The 15,491-nt window shown below is 32.4% G+C and overlaps 2 protein-coding genes across 2 annotated transcripts; both read right to left on the bottom strand.

The window, feature by feature from the left end:
* On the bottom strand, window positions 2,191-6,357 carry LOC18604789. The gene is made up of 3 exons (XM_018118197.1): window positions 6,262-6,357; window positions 4,516-4,666; window positions 2,191-4,036 (listed from the first exon to the last, which is right to left on the bottom strand). Exons 2-3 carry the CDS (start codon window positions 4,658-4,660, stop codon window positions 2,634-2,636), a joined length of 1,548 nt encoding a protein of 515 aa, XP_017973686.1. The 5' UTR covers window positions 4,661-4,666; window positions 6,262-6,357; the 3' UTR covers window positions 2,191-2,633.
* Window positions 7,417-13,418, bottom strand: LOC18604790 (plant intracellular Ras-group-related LRR protein 7). The gene is made up of 10 exons (XM_007037442.2): window positions 13,050-13,418; window positions 12,156-12,225; window positions 11,906-11,952; window positions 11,431-11,539; window positions 11,194-11,279; window positions 10,818-10,908; window positions 9,791-9,876; window positions 8,636-8,722; window positions 8,406-8,538; window positions 7,417-7,738 (listed from the first exon to the last, which is right to left on the bottom strand). Exons 1-9 carry the CDS (start codon window positions 13,146-13,148, stop codon window positions 8,428-8,430), a joined length of 786 nt encoding a protein of 261 aa, XP_007037504.1. The 5' UTR covers window positions 13,149-13,418; the 3' UTR covers window positions 7,417-7,738; window positions 8,406-8,427.

The raw sequence follows: 15,491 nt of genomic DNA on the forward strand, positions 1-15,491 counted from the left end.
AATCAAAGATTAGTTCATAATAATGATAATAATAGCTTTCCTAATATATTATTCCTCATGCATAGCAGCCCTTACTTGATTGTAATTATTACAAATAGGGGACAAGAAAAATTCTGCTACAACAATAGAAATGATTCATCTTCAGTTCTAAGTTCTATTTAGATTTTGAATCAAATCACAGTAATGGAAACCCTTACATAAAATTAATATATTTAATTGAATTCAATTTACGTTTATTTCTATTTTATCTTAGATCACAAAATTAAATGTCATTGATAATATCGATGAGTAATGTTTGAATGGTCCTACAATTTGTTAATTTTCAACTTAAACAATCTTAGTTAATGAAATTGAACTTTTTTCGAAACTAATTATTTTAGTTGTATTAAAGCTTTTTAACACAACTTTTTGTGTCATTAAATGATATGTTTTATAGTTTGAAAAATCTCAACAGATTAGTTAATATTAATAGCAATACCTAAAACTTTTCTACTTGTAAAGAAAAGATTTGTCATCTGCTGATTGTCCATCTAAACTCTTTGAGCTAATTCCCATGATCACCCACAGAAAAGAGTTTGCATTGGTCGCATTCCACTAACAGTTTGGACTTTTGAGGGAAAATAAATAAAGGAAATAAAAAAGAATAAAAGTCAGTGTAGTTTGATTATACTTGTTTACCTCTCTAACCACTATTGTAATTATCAAAACCTGGTAACTAAACTGCATCAAATTCTGGCACCAAATGTGATGATCACTAGGAAAATTATTATTTCTCATAAGAATCATAGGGCAGGAAGAAATATATATATATATATATATATATATATATATATATATATATATTTAGTGTCAAACTTGGAATCTGGAATGGAAATTAAAATGGGTTGCAGCTAGTTAGGTGAGTCAATGACACTTGAGATCATCATTAATTATAGGAATGCAATTTCTGTGAATTTATCAAAACTCTGGAATTATATATGATAGATCACGTAGTTATATGTTTCTTGCAAAATAAGATCCTAGCTGGATTACTTTACACACCTTTTTGGGCCACTAAAGTTAGGAAAAGTCAAGCACTACTCCCCCCATAGCTGATATTGAAAGGAAAGTAGGAAACCAAGTGGGGTTGGAAGGTTTTTGAAGAGGATCTTGATCAAGGGTTTCCATAATTCTGATCCATTGCGCCGTTTGGTCAACTGTCGCACAAATTTTCCCTTGATTAATCATGTTAGTCAAGGTTAAACCAAGTTACTAGATGGCTAGTCTCTCATTAATTAGTTGTTGAGCTTTTTCAAAGTTCTCACTTCACTCAATCAATCCCTGATTGGATTAAACAGTGCGACTTTCCGGATTAATGCTCCTCTCTCTTGGAAATAAACAAGCAAAGCAAAGAAAAACTGACATTCTTCACACTACAACGAAGCTAGTGATTGCATTTACAAGCTGTGCCATTAAGTTATTGGGTAATAGTACCTGTACAACTATTGTGATTGAGACTCCTTATCAAAGGGTCAATACCATGCTATTATTGCTATAAATTAGATTAAATACAAGCTTAGTAGAGGTGACGAAATGAATCCGAATTTAAAAGTCACACCAAGTTCGAATAATTCCAAAAATTAAAAAGTTTGAACCCGAAAAGATTCAAACTTGATATCATTCCGATCCTAGTTAAGCTTGAAACGATATGAAATCTGGATGCAAACGCACCCAGGTGACGCCTCTCTCTTTTATCGTGGCTAAATGCTACTTGTACAGAGTTGAAGGTGCTGCACCATTTAATGTCAACTTGCAGAGTAATGTACTTTATCATAGTTATAATGACGAAAGCCTCAGTCTATCTATCTGTAAGCATGAGAACAAGTGGTTGGTTTTGAAAGAGATCCTTGAAATCTAAAGAAAATGACAGAAAAAACAGAAAGTAAAGCGCATTGGAGTTGCTAAAGATAGAATATATTCCAATCTGACATACTGTTTCTGCAGATTATAAAGGGTGCCATTCGAATTCAGTGGATAGTGATCTTTTTGACTGCCTAAAGCTTGTTTCTTCACCATTATTTTTTTGAGATATTGCTTTGCAGCGTCACCCCAGCAGCACCTTACAGTTAGAGAATGGGGTGATGATGTCCAAAATATAACTTGGGCTTAAGGAACCAGTAAGAGGAATATCATCAAACAAGTTAACTGATATGCATTCAAATAAAGGCAACCATTTTACTTCCTTGAAGAAAAACCAGAAACAAAATTCTGCAGTGGAGGGAAAGATACCAGATCCTTGTAAGCCGTGTATTTATATTCCGAAAATCATCTCATCCGATGGGAGAGAACTCTTCATGACCTTCTATGAAAGGTGGCAGATAGCATTGCATTAAAAGTGCCCCCAAAAAATGAAAACTAATCACCTTCTAAAATTCTCTATATTACAATGAAGGGAGGTTTCTATCATATGTGAATGTACAAAGAAAATTGAACTCTTCTATTCATTGATAAGAATTCAATCTGCGGAGGGAAGTTTCCTATGATTTATCAAGATTGTAAATCTCAGATGGCAGGCGCTTTTCATACCACCATCACTACAATATAATGACAACAAAACTGCTCAAAGCTTTTTCCATCTATTGCTCTGTAATATATCATGATCCATCCCCAAAAACCTCTTCAATCATACTACATGTGGGCAAGAAGTCGATTTTATTTTTTTGGCAAGTTGGATATCCAGCATCCCAAACTTTAGTATCACATGGTTCCAAAACATATCCATGGCTACCTCCATTGTTTAACCCATTTAAGTTACCTTGCCACTGATCAGCATTGTCAGCATTCACCGGTGTTTCATGTGATGCAGCCCCTGTATCAGAAGATGTGCATGAATCATCCTGGACTTCTCGTTCCTCTTGTTCTCCTTGTGTATCCTTGAGAGTTTTCCCGTGCAGCTGAGCTGTGGGATCAGAACCACAGCTGCTAAACAACTTTTCAGAATAAGTTTCTGAAACTTTGGTAGCATCTCCACGACTACCTAAATCTATACTGTGATTGTCACAAGTTTCATCTGCAATATCCTCATCAAAAACACACAAGCCAGCTTCCTGGCTCCGATGATTATCAAAATCTTCTTGACATATAGGTGATTCAATGACAGATTCCTCATCTTCATCTGAGAACCCAACTTCATTGTTGCCAGAATCATCAGTCCCCTGCCACTCATCATTATCACTATCAATACTCATTGATTCACACCTGTTCTGCTCAGACCTTTTCCGCAGCATAAATACATTGAAGTAATAACTGACAATATCCTCTTTGGTTCGGTAAGGGAAAACAGACACGAGGCTGTCCCAGAAATTCCTCCCCAAGGATGCTGGATTAGAGAATACAACTTTGTGGAATAGCTGTTCCTCCTCCTCACTCCATTTCATTGTCACTAGTTCACCCATGTCACAGAAACCAAGCTCCACAAATTTCTCATGCCCAAGAGATTTTCTAAGTTCCTCTCTTGCTTCCATAATGTGCTGCCTGACACACCTGATAGAATCCTTGTCCTCACAACTGCAATCAGATCTGCCACTTCCAACTTTGTCATCATATGCAGAAGATTCGAATGCAGGCATTGGAATGATACAAGTTCCCATCAGTTTATTCTCATATCTGTCAGCAGCAGTTTCAGATGCATCTGTATCATTAGAAGTATTCCTGGCAACCTGTGAGTCCCATTCTGGAATATCTGCTTGGTAATTGGGTCCAGCAAGAACTTGTTTCCGTGGAGGGCATTCCAAAAGTATAGAATAGATATCATCCCAACGGGCTGATGTCCTTACTTGGCGTTCAGGGTGAAAACATTCTGCGAATGAAGGTATGTGAAGTGGTTCTTCTGGCCATGAGTCTTCTTCACCAGTACAACAGGTGCCCAAGGAAGAGATGGCAATGCAGCTAGGAACATTGGCTTCAAAGTCCTCAGCGTTTCCTGGGTGTTTAGTATCAATGGCATTCGCAAGCTTTTCATCACACTCGGTATTAGCATTTATGAATCTGTCCTCACCTTTACCGATTACAAATTACAACGCAGTAAGAAATAATCGAAAAGAATTACAAAAGGGGAAACAAATTGACATATTTCCAACTGAATCATCTAATACTTTCGTGTTATTTAAACAAGCACTCTTCCCAACTGGTAAAAACTCAAAAGGCACATGAAAATAGACTCAAGAGTAACTCGGAGAATGAATTTGACCCAGGCATATTAAATCAGTGCCTTGACATAATTAAATCGCATAAAGAACCGACACACATGATTGAATAATCCAATCTGAATATATTAGATGCAAAAATCATTCATTCAAGTGAGATCCTGGATCAGGATTCAAAGGATGGCGACCTGTTTAATATTGGGCTCAATGACTATTTACATCATTAGTTACGATAGACAGGATAGCCAAAATAGGAAATGTCAAATTAACACGCCTAAATCCCAGCCTAAGAGTCCCACATGTATTTTATCACAGGCTAGAAGTTCTGTACCTGAAGCATTAGAAATCAGGGAATCATCTTCAGGTAAAAAAGATTCTGAAGATAAAACCAGTTTATTACTACATTCTGCTTGTCTTGATTGCTTGTTTGAAACCTCAAATGTATCCTCCTCCACAAAAGGCCGCTTATGTACCATGTTAAACTGCATTACAAAGTTGAAACTGATAAGAGAATAGCAAAGCAAAATAATTGTTGGCAAAATAACTCTACTGTAAGTTGCAGCAGGGAAGCAACAAAACCAAAGACGGATAATTGACGATGATGACAATGACAACAACTGCAACAACAGCCACAACGACAACAAACAACAAAAGATAAAACTTTTTCCAATAGATAGAATAAGCTATAGAAGTCATATTATGCCAGTTTATAAAGGGAAATGAACACTGGAGGAGGGAGCAGGGAATCAGATCATGCTCACTATAAATAAGCTTTATATGACAAGTCAGTGAGTAGTACTAAAGGACAAAATCACCAATATTTTTACACAACCAACAAAATTCACTTGGATACATTCCTGCCCGCTAAATCATATCCCAAAAATCTACTTAAGACATCAGAAATAATATGACATAAACTACATTAGAGTTCAATATAGTAAATAAATGTCATAATCAAATAACACACTTTCCAATGCCACATTAGACATCCAAAAATGACATGTTACACATGCACACACAAACTAATAATCCAAAATACTAGAGAAACATAAGCACCTAAGCTAAAATGGTCATGCCATAAGTTTTTACTTTAATAATATAAATGACACAACATTATAGATCATCAAAAAGCTCACATGCTCATGTATCAATGTAGGAAAAAGTTGAAAAGTTTTTTTGATGTCACTGTTATTAGTAGTTTTCTATTATATTTATAATTAATTGTTACTTATTCAATTATTCTTATTTAATACTATTATTATGTGGGAGTGGCGTCAGTAATTTGGGGTATTCTTTTAGCAATATTATATTTTGGGGTGGCAAAATGACTGTTCTCGTTTAAAAAAATAATTACTAATTTTTTATTCAAAATTTACAATTAAGAAGATTATAATTTGGAAATTAACCAAAAACATTTATTCTAATACCTCAGAAAAAAGGTCTTCCTTCAAATGATCGATCGGATCACACTTTGGAAATTATGTCTTAATTAACAAGCAATCAAGGGTTAGGATTACGGTATTATATGCGACTTGACTTTCCCCCACCTTAATTGAACGAAAAAAAACAAAAGCCCCAATTTGAATAAAACCTAACCCTAGATCTTAAATTTGTCAAAGGAATCTACAAAATTGAAGCTTATGCACGAACAAAAGCGCCTATTCTCAACAAATTTAATTCAAACACCTCACAGATCTATAGATCAGACAATCTATTACGAATAGAAACCTAGAAATCAAATAACCCTAAAAAATCGATCTTTTTAAAACTAATTTGAAATCAGAAAGAATCCAGATCCAGAAAAATCTAACCCACAAAAGGACATAACGAATCTTAAATCGGAATTTACAGATCGACAACTTAGAGAAAAAAAAAAAAGAACCCTAACCTTAGAAACAGATCTAAGAAACGGCAAAGAATAAAAGCAGAATAGATCGATAGAGAATGACAAAAATTAATCAAATCTGAGCTTGAACTTATAATAAAAAGACAAAATCGAGATCAAATCGATCGAGAAATGAACGAGATCGAAATTGGGGAATCGTCAATTACGTAAAAAAGTAAAAGCAAGGGTTACCTTTTTTTTGTAACAGAAATATCCGAAAATGGAAATAGCCTGAAAAAAGGACACGTATCTGTTGATAATTACGGGGACTGCCACTCGGATTAAGGGGAATAGAAAAGGCGTATATGTAGGATCATTGTATGGGGTTTATAAGCGTTTGGCGGACCGCGATTTTGATGGACTGGCCTATGGGTGAGTTACACGTGGCATGTATATGGAGGGAAAGGAGGAAAATTTTGACACCTACTACTTTCAAAATTTTGACTTTCCATTTTTTTGCCTCTTTTATTCTTTTGAGTATTATTTTAAATAATGGCCAAATATAATTTTGTTATTTTTTATCCATTTCTCTTTTTTTATTAAAGTGGCCCTTAATTAATTTTTTTAGTTAATTTAAGTTCATTAATATATTATGAGTCTATTTTTTCAATTCAAAACGCATGTCTATTAAATAAAACAATATCGTTATTTATAAACTCAAAACTTATAAATAGAGAAATATCGTTATTTATAAACTCAATTACTCATTTTGTCTCTTTTTTTTTTAAATGAAGACTCATTTTATCTTTTATTCATACAAGAGTAGTGACATTTTACCTCATTCAATTATTCAACATCCACTCATAGATTAGAGCTACCCACCTTAATCTGACCTATCTCGACTCCTTCATATCTTTTAAAAAAGATTTCAAATCAATCTCAAACTTTAATATCACTTGTCATAAGTTAATATTTTTAATTTAAAAAACATGTCTATTTTGTGAAAAAAAATTTTACTTATAAACTAAAGACGCATTCGATTTGTTATTTATGTAAGATCCGTGAAAAAAAAAAAGTTGTAATTATAAATATAAAAATATATATATATATATATATATATATATGTTCAATTTAAACTCAATTAAATGTTTAAAATTATTAAGGTCAAATTTCTTTACATTTAATCTAAGACGGCATTTATGGAACAAGGTGGATTTACTTTTGCTACACTAACAGAACAGCTCATTTCAATTAAGTTGATAGACAAATTCAGGGATGGGAGGACAAATATAAAGGCAATCAAATTTAGGCAACACCTCTTTGGAAAAGGGCATTTTAACGTGAAATGCAAGAATGCTGGGGAAAATTAGGAAAATGAAACATGTCACATGTACCACTCCTGCAGTATAAGAATCCAAGATGAAAATGCTGCAAGTTGTAATTCACAAAGAAAAACAATTCAAGGAATCATTCTTTAACAAGAGAAGCAAGCAGTTGTTTCATATACAACTCTGCAAATTTCGAGCATATAAAACTACAAAAAGAGCTATCATTTACACAGAAACCAACCCAATTCTCTAAGTATACACCTTGTTTGTCTTGTTAAAGAGGACTCATAAATACCAACATCATCCATCCCAAACTGCAACCCAAGCTATTTGAGGTATGAGGCCGTCAGGATATGACACCTATTCCTGGTTGGTCTCAACCCATCAAAACCTTCTCCATTCTGTTCAGAAGAAATAATGGTTGAATTAAATCATCAATCAATTGTTGGAATAGACAAGGCATGCAATACACAGTATCACTTAATTAGACCCAAAATTTGCAAAGATGCCATAGGGTATCACATCTGAATGATACTCCTGCCAAAGGTGCAGACCTGGTTTTGCCTTGCATGTATCCTAGTCCCTTTACAAAGTATCAATTTGTTTCAGCACAAAGTATTTTAGGCAGCCAATCAGCTCTATTTAAGTTTTTCCATTACCAATATGCAACTTGTAGTCTTAAATTTCAAAAGCTATAAAAACTGCAGTTGTAGCTAAATTAATTCATACAGCATTGAGCCTCAAACATCCCATCCTGTAAGTTACTTATCCAATAACAGCATAAATAGCAAGAAATATTAACTAGGTAATTTAAAAAACCTCTAACTTAAAAATTGAGGAAATAAATACATCATATCGAGTATCATCATAATAATGTTGAAATGATAGCACATGCTTCAGTTAAGAACAAAAAATTTTGCTAGTTCTGAAATATATTTGTCCAGATGTGTGCAATAACCTTAATAGATGTTTCAAAAGTAAAAGAAGTGTAGGACACTATCAAAAGTCTGCTGTATGACTCAATCTTTTTTTTTTTTTTTTTTGGATAATTATATGACTCAATCTTACCAGAATTGTGAATGCCACAGGGTTATAGATCAACACCCTCATCAAGGCCTTTGGAACTGATCATCACATTAGAGTCAATTTGCTTGTCAAACTTCTTCTTCCTCCTTGCTTCAAATTCTTGGAATCCATCCATCTAAATATATATATTTGTTAAAGCATACCTAACTTTAGTACTTTTTCTGGAAAATTATCAACTGCATCTAGCAGTAGTGAATCATGGAGATACTTACTTGCTGAAACTGATCCATAGAAATAGGATTGCCATGCAGTGAGATATTCTGGAGAGTTTTGCAGTCTTTCAATAAATTAGAAGGTATCTGTAACCAAGAGATATCACAGTATAAATAGAAAGCAAGCTACAAAAATTGTCCTTGAAAATATTTATTAAACAAAAATACACAGCCTACTATTTTAGAACATATTCATTCTAAAGTGAAATTGTATCAATTGCTGTGTACAAGTTAAATTAAGCTGCATTCGCATAGGAAGTTCTGTGCAGCCAAAAGACATTGGCTAAATCTTGTTTTCCACCACATACGGATATTGATGCTTTATTTCTTCTTTTATTTGTACAATTGTTTGGGGGAAGTCCATGCTTTATATTAATAAGGCAAGTCCACTTAATCCCTTTTTAGTAACTCCTGCTCCCACATTTCTTATAATTGATTGCACAAGATGTCATTGCATGAACCTCCATGTCCAGAGACCCTTGCACAAACAGCAGGAGAACAAAAGTTACACAATGCTTTGTACATTCTAAATCATGCCAACTGGAATACCTTCTGCTTTCAAATTTTTAAATGCATAAGGTTGAGAAACCACAAACAACAAGAGCCAGTTGTCAAGCTCTCCAATCCTAAAAAACTGCATACAAGCAATCCTGCAATAATGGTTATCACCAATTTGCACTTGAACTTTTGGGCATCTTATTTATAAGCATCTTGCATAATGCCATATTTAAGAACTTCAGATGGTACAATAAACGTGTTAATTCTCTTCTATCAAATATTCAAGATTAGTTCAATCAGATTGTGATCAGGAAGTTGCAACAAATATTAAACCTACTAATCTGCTCAAATCTTTGTATCCAGCCACATTAATCCATTTCATCAATTATTTCCAATTGTTAATCTTGTACAAGAGTATACACCAAATAACCAAAACTTCAAGGCTTGTTTGAAAGCTCCCCAATTAAGACCATAATTAGGAGACATTGACATTTCTGGAAAAACGTCAGAGGAGACAGAAAATCCAATAGCAAGAAGTATAGTGGTTGCTGATCCTATTGTAACCAACACAACTAATACAAGGGATAATAACAAATCTACCAATGTTATTGTGCAGGAGGAAGAAGTTAGAAATGACATGAACTATGTAGTAACTACCTCGCTGACGTTGTTATTGTTTAAGCAAAGTGACTTTAGGTGAATGAGATTGCAAACAGATGCGGGAAGTTCTTCAATAAGATTATCTGCAAAGTCAGACAAATCATGAAGCTGAGAGTTGTAAAAATAGGATTATAATGCATGAAAGTATAGCACCACAACTACTGTAGTCATTATTCAGAAATCTATGTAAAATTTGGAGTGCAGACAGAGTCAAGAACCCTTTCCACTCCTATCAATTAAACGACAACCTAATCCGCAAACAACTAGACACCTTCACAGCATAAGCATTTTGTTTTTGTCAATCTATGTTATATGCGACATAACTCAGGATGAACAAGGCCTGATCTCATATTGCTCATAAAAATATCTCAACTAAAACATGAAGCATTTTTCAATAAACATGCAATAAGATTTCCAAAATTATGATGCTACTAAACTAAGACAAATCATCATTAAAAGGCAACCAATCAAAATATAAGAAGGGATAGAAAAGAGAAAGATCAGCCAACAGACAAGGACTATCGAATTACACACACAAGGAGCCTTGGTGTTCGTAAATTGGCAGATGAATCTCATCCAAGACTATTGCTCTCAAATTTTCATCTTGTGAAAGTTTCTTGGAGATATACAAATGCTGTTACTAATAGCTCTTGCTAATGGAAAAAATAATTAGGTAGAGATAATTTACTTTACAAGGGCAAAGAAGAAAACATAAGACACAACAACTTGGACAAAGAATAAGTAACATTAAATCGTATAAAAAAATTTAAATTCATAAAATGCAAATCAGACACAGAAGATATTAATATTTAATAGTTTATAAAATTTTAATATTTCTGCTACTTTCATCAAAGTGAGTTACTAAATCTCACTAAGGCAATTTAGACAATCAAACACACAGATAACATACTGACATCCTGAGAGATTGCATTCAAAAAAACATTCGACGGTTATTCTTTTAAAAAGAACAAGCAGTTTTGTGGCAAAAGAGTGAGAAATGGTAAATATGCATTGATAAACATACCATTTGCTTGCAGTTCTTCCAAAGAAAAGCAGCTCCCAACTGATTCAGGAAGATACTTTAACTTGTTATTAGACACATTAAGAAGGGACAACTGCATTTCCAAACAACATAAATTAGATCCAGGAATTATCAGCAAATTTCTAAACATTATCATATCCCCACTGATCTTAGTACTCTTTTTCTTCATTAACACTATCATTAATCTATTCATAAAATCAAAGTAAGATCAAGTCGGCTGATCTCAAGATAAATTGATTGTAGTTCATTAGCATTATTACCGGTGCTTAAACCAGGCAAACATGCAAATATTTGTTAAACCAAAGGGGGTAATGAACAGTTCCATCAAGTTCATTGTTCACTAAGTGGAGTCACTTACATTACGCAAGCTGCCAATAGTCTCAGGCAAGGATGTTAACATATTTCCATAGATCGACAACCGCTCAAGTCTTACCAGCTGGCCCACTGGACAGAAGAAATGCAGTTAGAAGCCAGTGAAACAAAATAATTGCCCCATGACGTTTGCAGGCATTGCCATGAAGCAAATCTGCAAATAATGGGGGCAAAAGAATGTGTAGATATAAAATTTTCTTACTTATTTAGAAAAGGATATTACCTTCATCAGGCAAAGAAGTAATTTGGTTCCCATCAAGTATCATAACTTTCAGAGACTGAAGCTTCCCCAGATTAATTGGTAGTCGCTCAATAAGATTGGTGCTTAAGATCTGGCGGGGACAAAAGAGAGAGAGCTACTTTAAAAGGTAGCTAAGTGTTATATACCCTGATTTTAGGAAAAGAAATGCAGTCTCTTCATCCATCTAATCAAACCAATATGCTAACATGGACATTCAAATGCTCATGTTAGACAAAAAATATTCCAAAAGAATGTATTTGTCGAAGATAACAAGACATTATTCCAGTGCCCCAAAAAGTAATCAATGCAAACAGTAACCAAAATGTGAAAGTGAGATACTTCCCTTTCTATCAGTCTTTTCTCCTTTTGTTACTAAATTGAACAAGAAACAGATAAAAGGGTCCACCAACAATTAGAAAATAAAACATATTCTAAACAACATGCACATATTTCTTACCAGACGATGCATGTTGACTAGTTTGCTGATTTCCATTGGAATTTCAACTGCATGGAAGGATAAACCAGACTAAGAACAATAACTAAGAAAATTAAGGCTTCATTGAGCTAGGTTAAGAGATTTAAAAGAAATGATATTTGTTTTCTTTACTTAGAAAAATAGGAAATCATATTTGACTAACTTCTGCTCAATCTACTAAGAAAGGATGTTTCTTCTGTTTCATGTGTCTCACAAGCAGAAACGGCCATACCTAATTTATTGTGTGTTAAATCAAGAGTTCGAACAGATCTATCCAGATCAAGAACTTCATCAGGAAATGTCTGCTCAATTCAAAGCGCGCATCAGCATATACACAAGGAATAAATGCAATAATCCCCATTCTAAGTCATTTGAACTACCATGTTTCTCAACCAATATGGCATAAAATTTGCAATAACAAATTAATTTATCTATTAATTTGTAATTCACACCAAAGAAACGCATACAGGTTAGGTTAACTCCAGTTATTGTTGCTTTGGCTATTTGCTTTATTCTATTGGCTTTCAAAGAGTTGCAATAAAGCAAAAATTGCTAAAAAAGAAAAACCATAATTAATTAAAAATGAAAAAATGACTAAAATACAGTACCAACGTTAACCTGGTTGTATATATAAAAGTAAGAACATGCATTTCACTTAAAAAAGTTACATTTCTTAATTTTAATTTTTCAGAAATATTATTTACTTTAGTATCCAAACAACGATAAAAGTAACAAAAACAACAACTATAAAGGTAAAAAGAGCAATAACGATACGTAACCCAATAACAAAATGATTGCAACAGTTTGTGGATTAATACTCAATCCCGTAAGTCAAGAAAATAAAATGAGAGTAGCCTTTGTACACATAAACAGTAGACGTTTATGCAATACTAACATAAAGCTAAAAACAAACATAAGAAATTGCATCGAATTGGAGAAGAATTAGCCTGTCATAAGCAACATGAGGACTCTTAAAACTTCTAAAATAATAATGAGACAAACAAATGAAGCAAAACCCAGAAACCATCATCATCTAAAATGTCAATTTCCTTCCCCAAATACTCAAATTGTATATAAAAGAAAAAGAAAGAAAATCCCAGACAGATTAAAAAAGAAAAGGGCTTACCTTCAATTTGGCGTCGCGTAAAGCAACAATGCCAGTTGATCGCCACCGGGCAATCCTGTTAGCTTTGGAATCCGCGCCTTTACTTTCACAACATCCCATCTTTCTCTCTTTCTAAATTCTTCTTTCTTTCCCCTTCTTTTTTTCCCTCTTTTTCCCTAAAACTCAACAACAAAAAAGAAAAAGGAAAAAAAAAAAAAAAAAGGAGATTAAACAGATGGGTCAGAAATGGATGAGTCACCAAGGTCGCCGGCTTGGAAGAGCCCGCATATCGGGTTTATGTTTTTGAGGAAAAACCGCGTTGGATTGGTTGAGTTTTGCGTGGAATTTTGGCGTTTGTATTGTATTTCTATATCGGTTGGGTTGGGTTGTGTTGGCTTCTGGTTTTGTCGTTTTGATACTTGTACCAGTTTGGTCTTTCCATTTTGGTACATCCTCTACGCTAGTTTATTAAAATGCATTTTGGTACATCCATTTTGGTTAACACAGGAGGACGTAAGAAAGGTGGGGGAACGACACTTGTTATTTTTATCACATTGGGTAAATTTCCTCGACAGATTCAATCCTTATGTCTTTATGTCACAATAACAAAATTAAGACTAAGATTTTTTATCTCTATTGTTTGATCAACATTAAGCTTGAATCCATGTGTTTTTTCTAATAAGATTAGGAGCAAATAAAAGAGAAGATACCTTGTTTATCTTTGTATTTAATTCTCTCTCTTTTATAATTGTGGTTAATGTTGTTTTATTTGCATAGAGCTCAAACAATTTTAAAACGGGTAAGATTCGAATTTTTTTTTCTAAATTTAAATAAAAATATATAAAAAATTTATTTACATCGCAAGAGAAAAATGAATCATTGGCCTTTCCCCTTTTAAATTCTAATAGAGTTTCCTTTTAGTCCTTAACCTCTTAACCCTCTTCCAATTGTTACAGTTTAAACGTTCAATCAACTCGACCGTTGCCTTTTGCATGGACATGTATAACTAAAAAGGGGTTAGCAGTGCAGAGAAAGGGTACAAAGGTTGCCTCATGTTTGACTTTGGTTCCCATTAAGAAGATTGCCAAGGTGTTTAGTGACGAGAAGCCTGAATCAGACCCACTGGCTCTCCTAAAAGTTGATTTGCTTGCTGTGTTGTGCGCACAATCTGATTAGGTTAAATTAGTGATTATATGTTGGGTTAACCACAAAGACGTATTTTTCCTACTTTTTAATTCCAAAAATATAGTTATTAAATAGAAAAAAACTCATATTTATTAACTTCATACCAAATCATATTATTAAACACAAAAAACAAAAAAGTTAAAAACAATGCTTTCATTCAATAAGTTATCCGAAAAATAAAAAATATTACATTTTTTAATTAAATATTTTTGGTCAAAATACCTATTAAGTCTTTCTACTTTTGCATTTTATTTAATTTAGTTATTGCACTTAAAATTAAAGTAATTTAATCAATTGATTTTAAGAATTGCTTCAATTTAGTCATTCCTTTTAATAGCATCTAATTTTACCGTTAAAAAGATAACATCAACGTTAACGTGACACATTTTGATGACGTGGTACTAAAATGATGACATAACAATGCTAATGTGGCATTGACATGTTGACATGTCAATGTCCGTGACAGATCAAAAATTTTTAATTTTTTTTGTGTAATGTCATAAGGATTAAATTAAACAAAAATATATAGTATATGGATTATTTAAACAAAATTGAGATGTTGAGATTAAATTGAAAAAAATATTTGAAAAATACAAATCATCTAAGTAGATGATAGATATATTTATTAATAATCTAAAAATTTAAGTGAAAAAAATTTATAGTGTTAAAAAATATATATATAAATATTTTTTTACTTGATTATTTGATTCTAAAATATATACTTTAATTTATTTTTTTTTGCAAAAATTAAGTTTAAATTCTCCTTTTATAAAAAAATTTTATACCTAAAGTCAAATTTAGATAAATAACTTACATTATGTTAGAATAAAATAATATAAAAAGATTAAATATTTTTTTAATTTTATTTATAATAATATAAAAAATTTGAAATTTGTTTGATTTAATTTCAACTTTAGTTGAACTCAAATTAATAAAATAGGTTGATTTAATTACAATTTTCACAATTTATAAATACCTATTTTTTTAAAATTATTCAATCTTTACCCAATTTACCTTTTATTTAAATTTACTCAAAGTCTCTTATAAAATGATTTTATTTAACTTCAACTACCACAATCGAATTTTACTAAATTTAAATTTAAATTATCAATTTAGATCTACAAAAAATTTATAAATACAAAATAAAATTATATAAATATTTACGATTATCTTGAACTCTATCAATTATAAATGTAACCTTCAATTCAGGAATTTTCAATTTAAAAAATATAATCCAAAATATTAAATAAAATAAAAACATAAAAAATAAATAAAAAA

Source organism: Theobroma cacao, chromosome 3 (assembly GCF_000208745.1).
Source record: "Theobroma cacao cultivar B97-61/B2 chromosome 3, Criollo_cocoa_genome_V2, whole genome shotgun sequence".
In the NCBI taxonomy this organism is placed as follows: domain Eukaryota; kingdom Viridiplantae; phylum Streptophyta; class Magnoliopsida; order Malvales; family Malvaceae; genus Theobroma; species Theobroma cacao.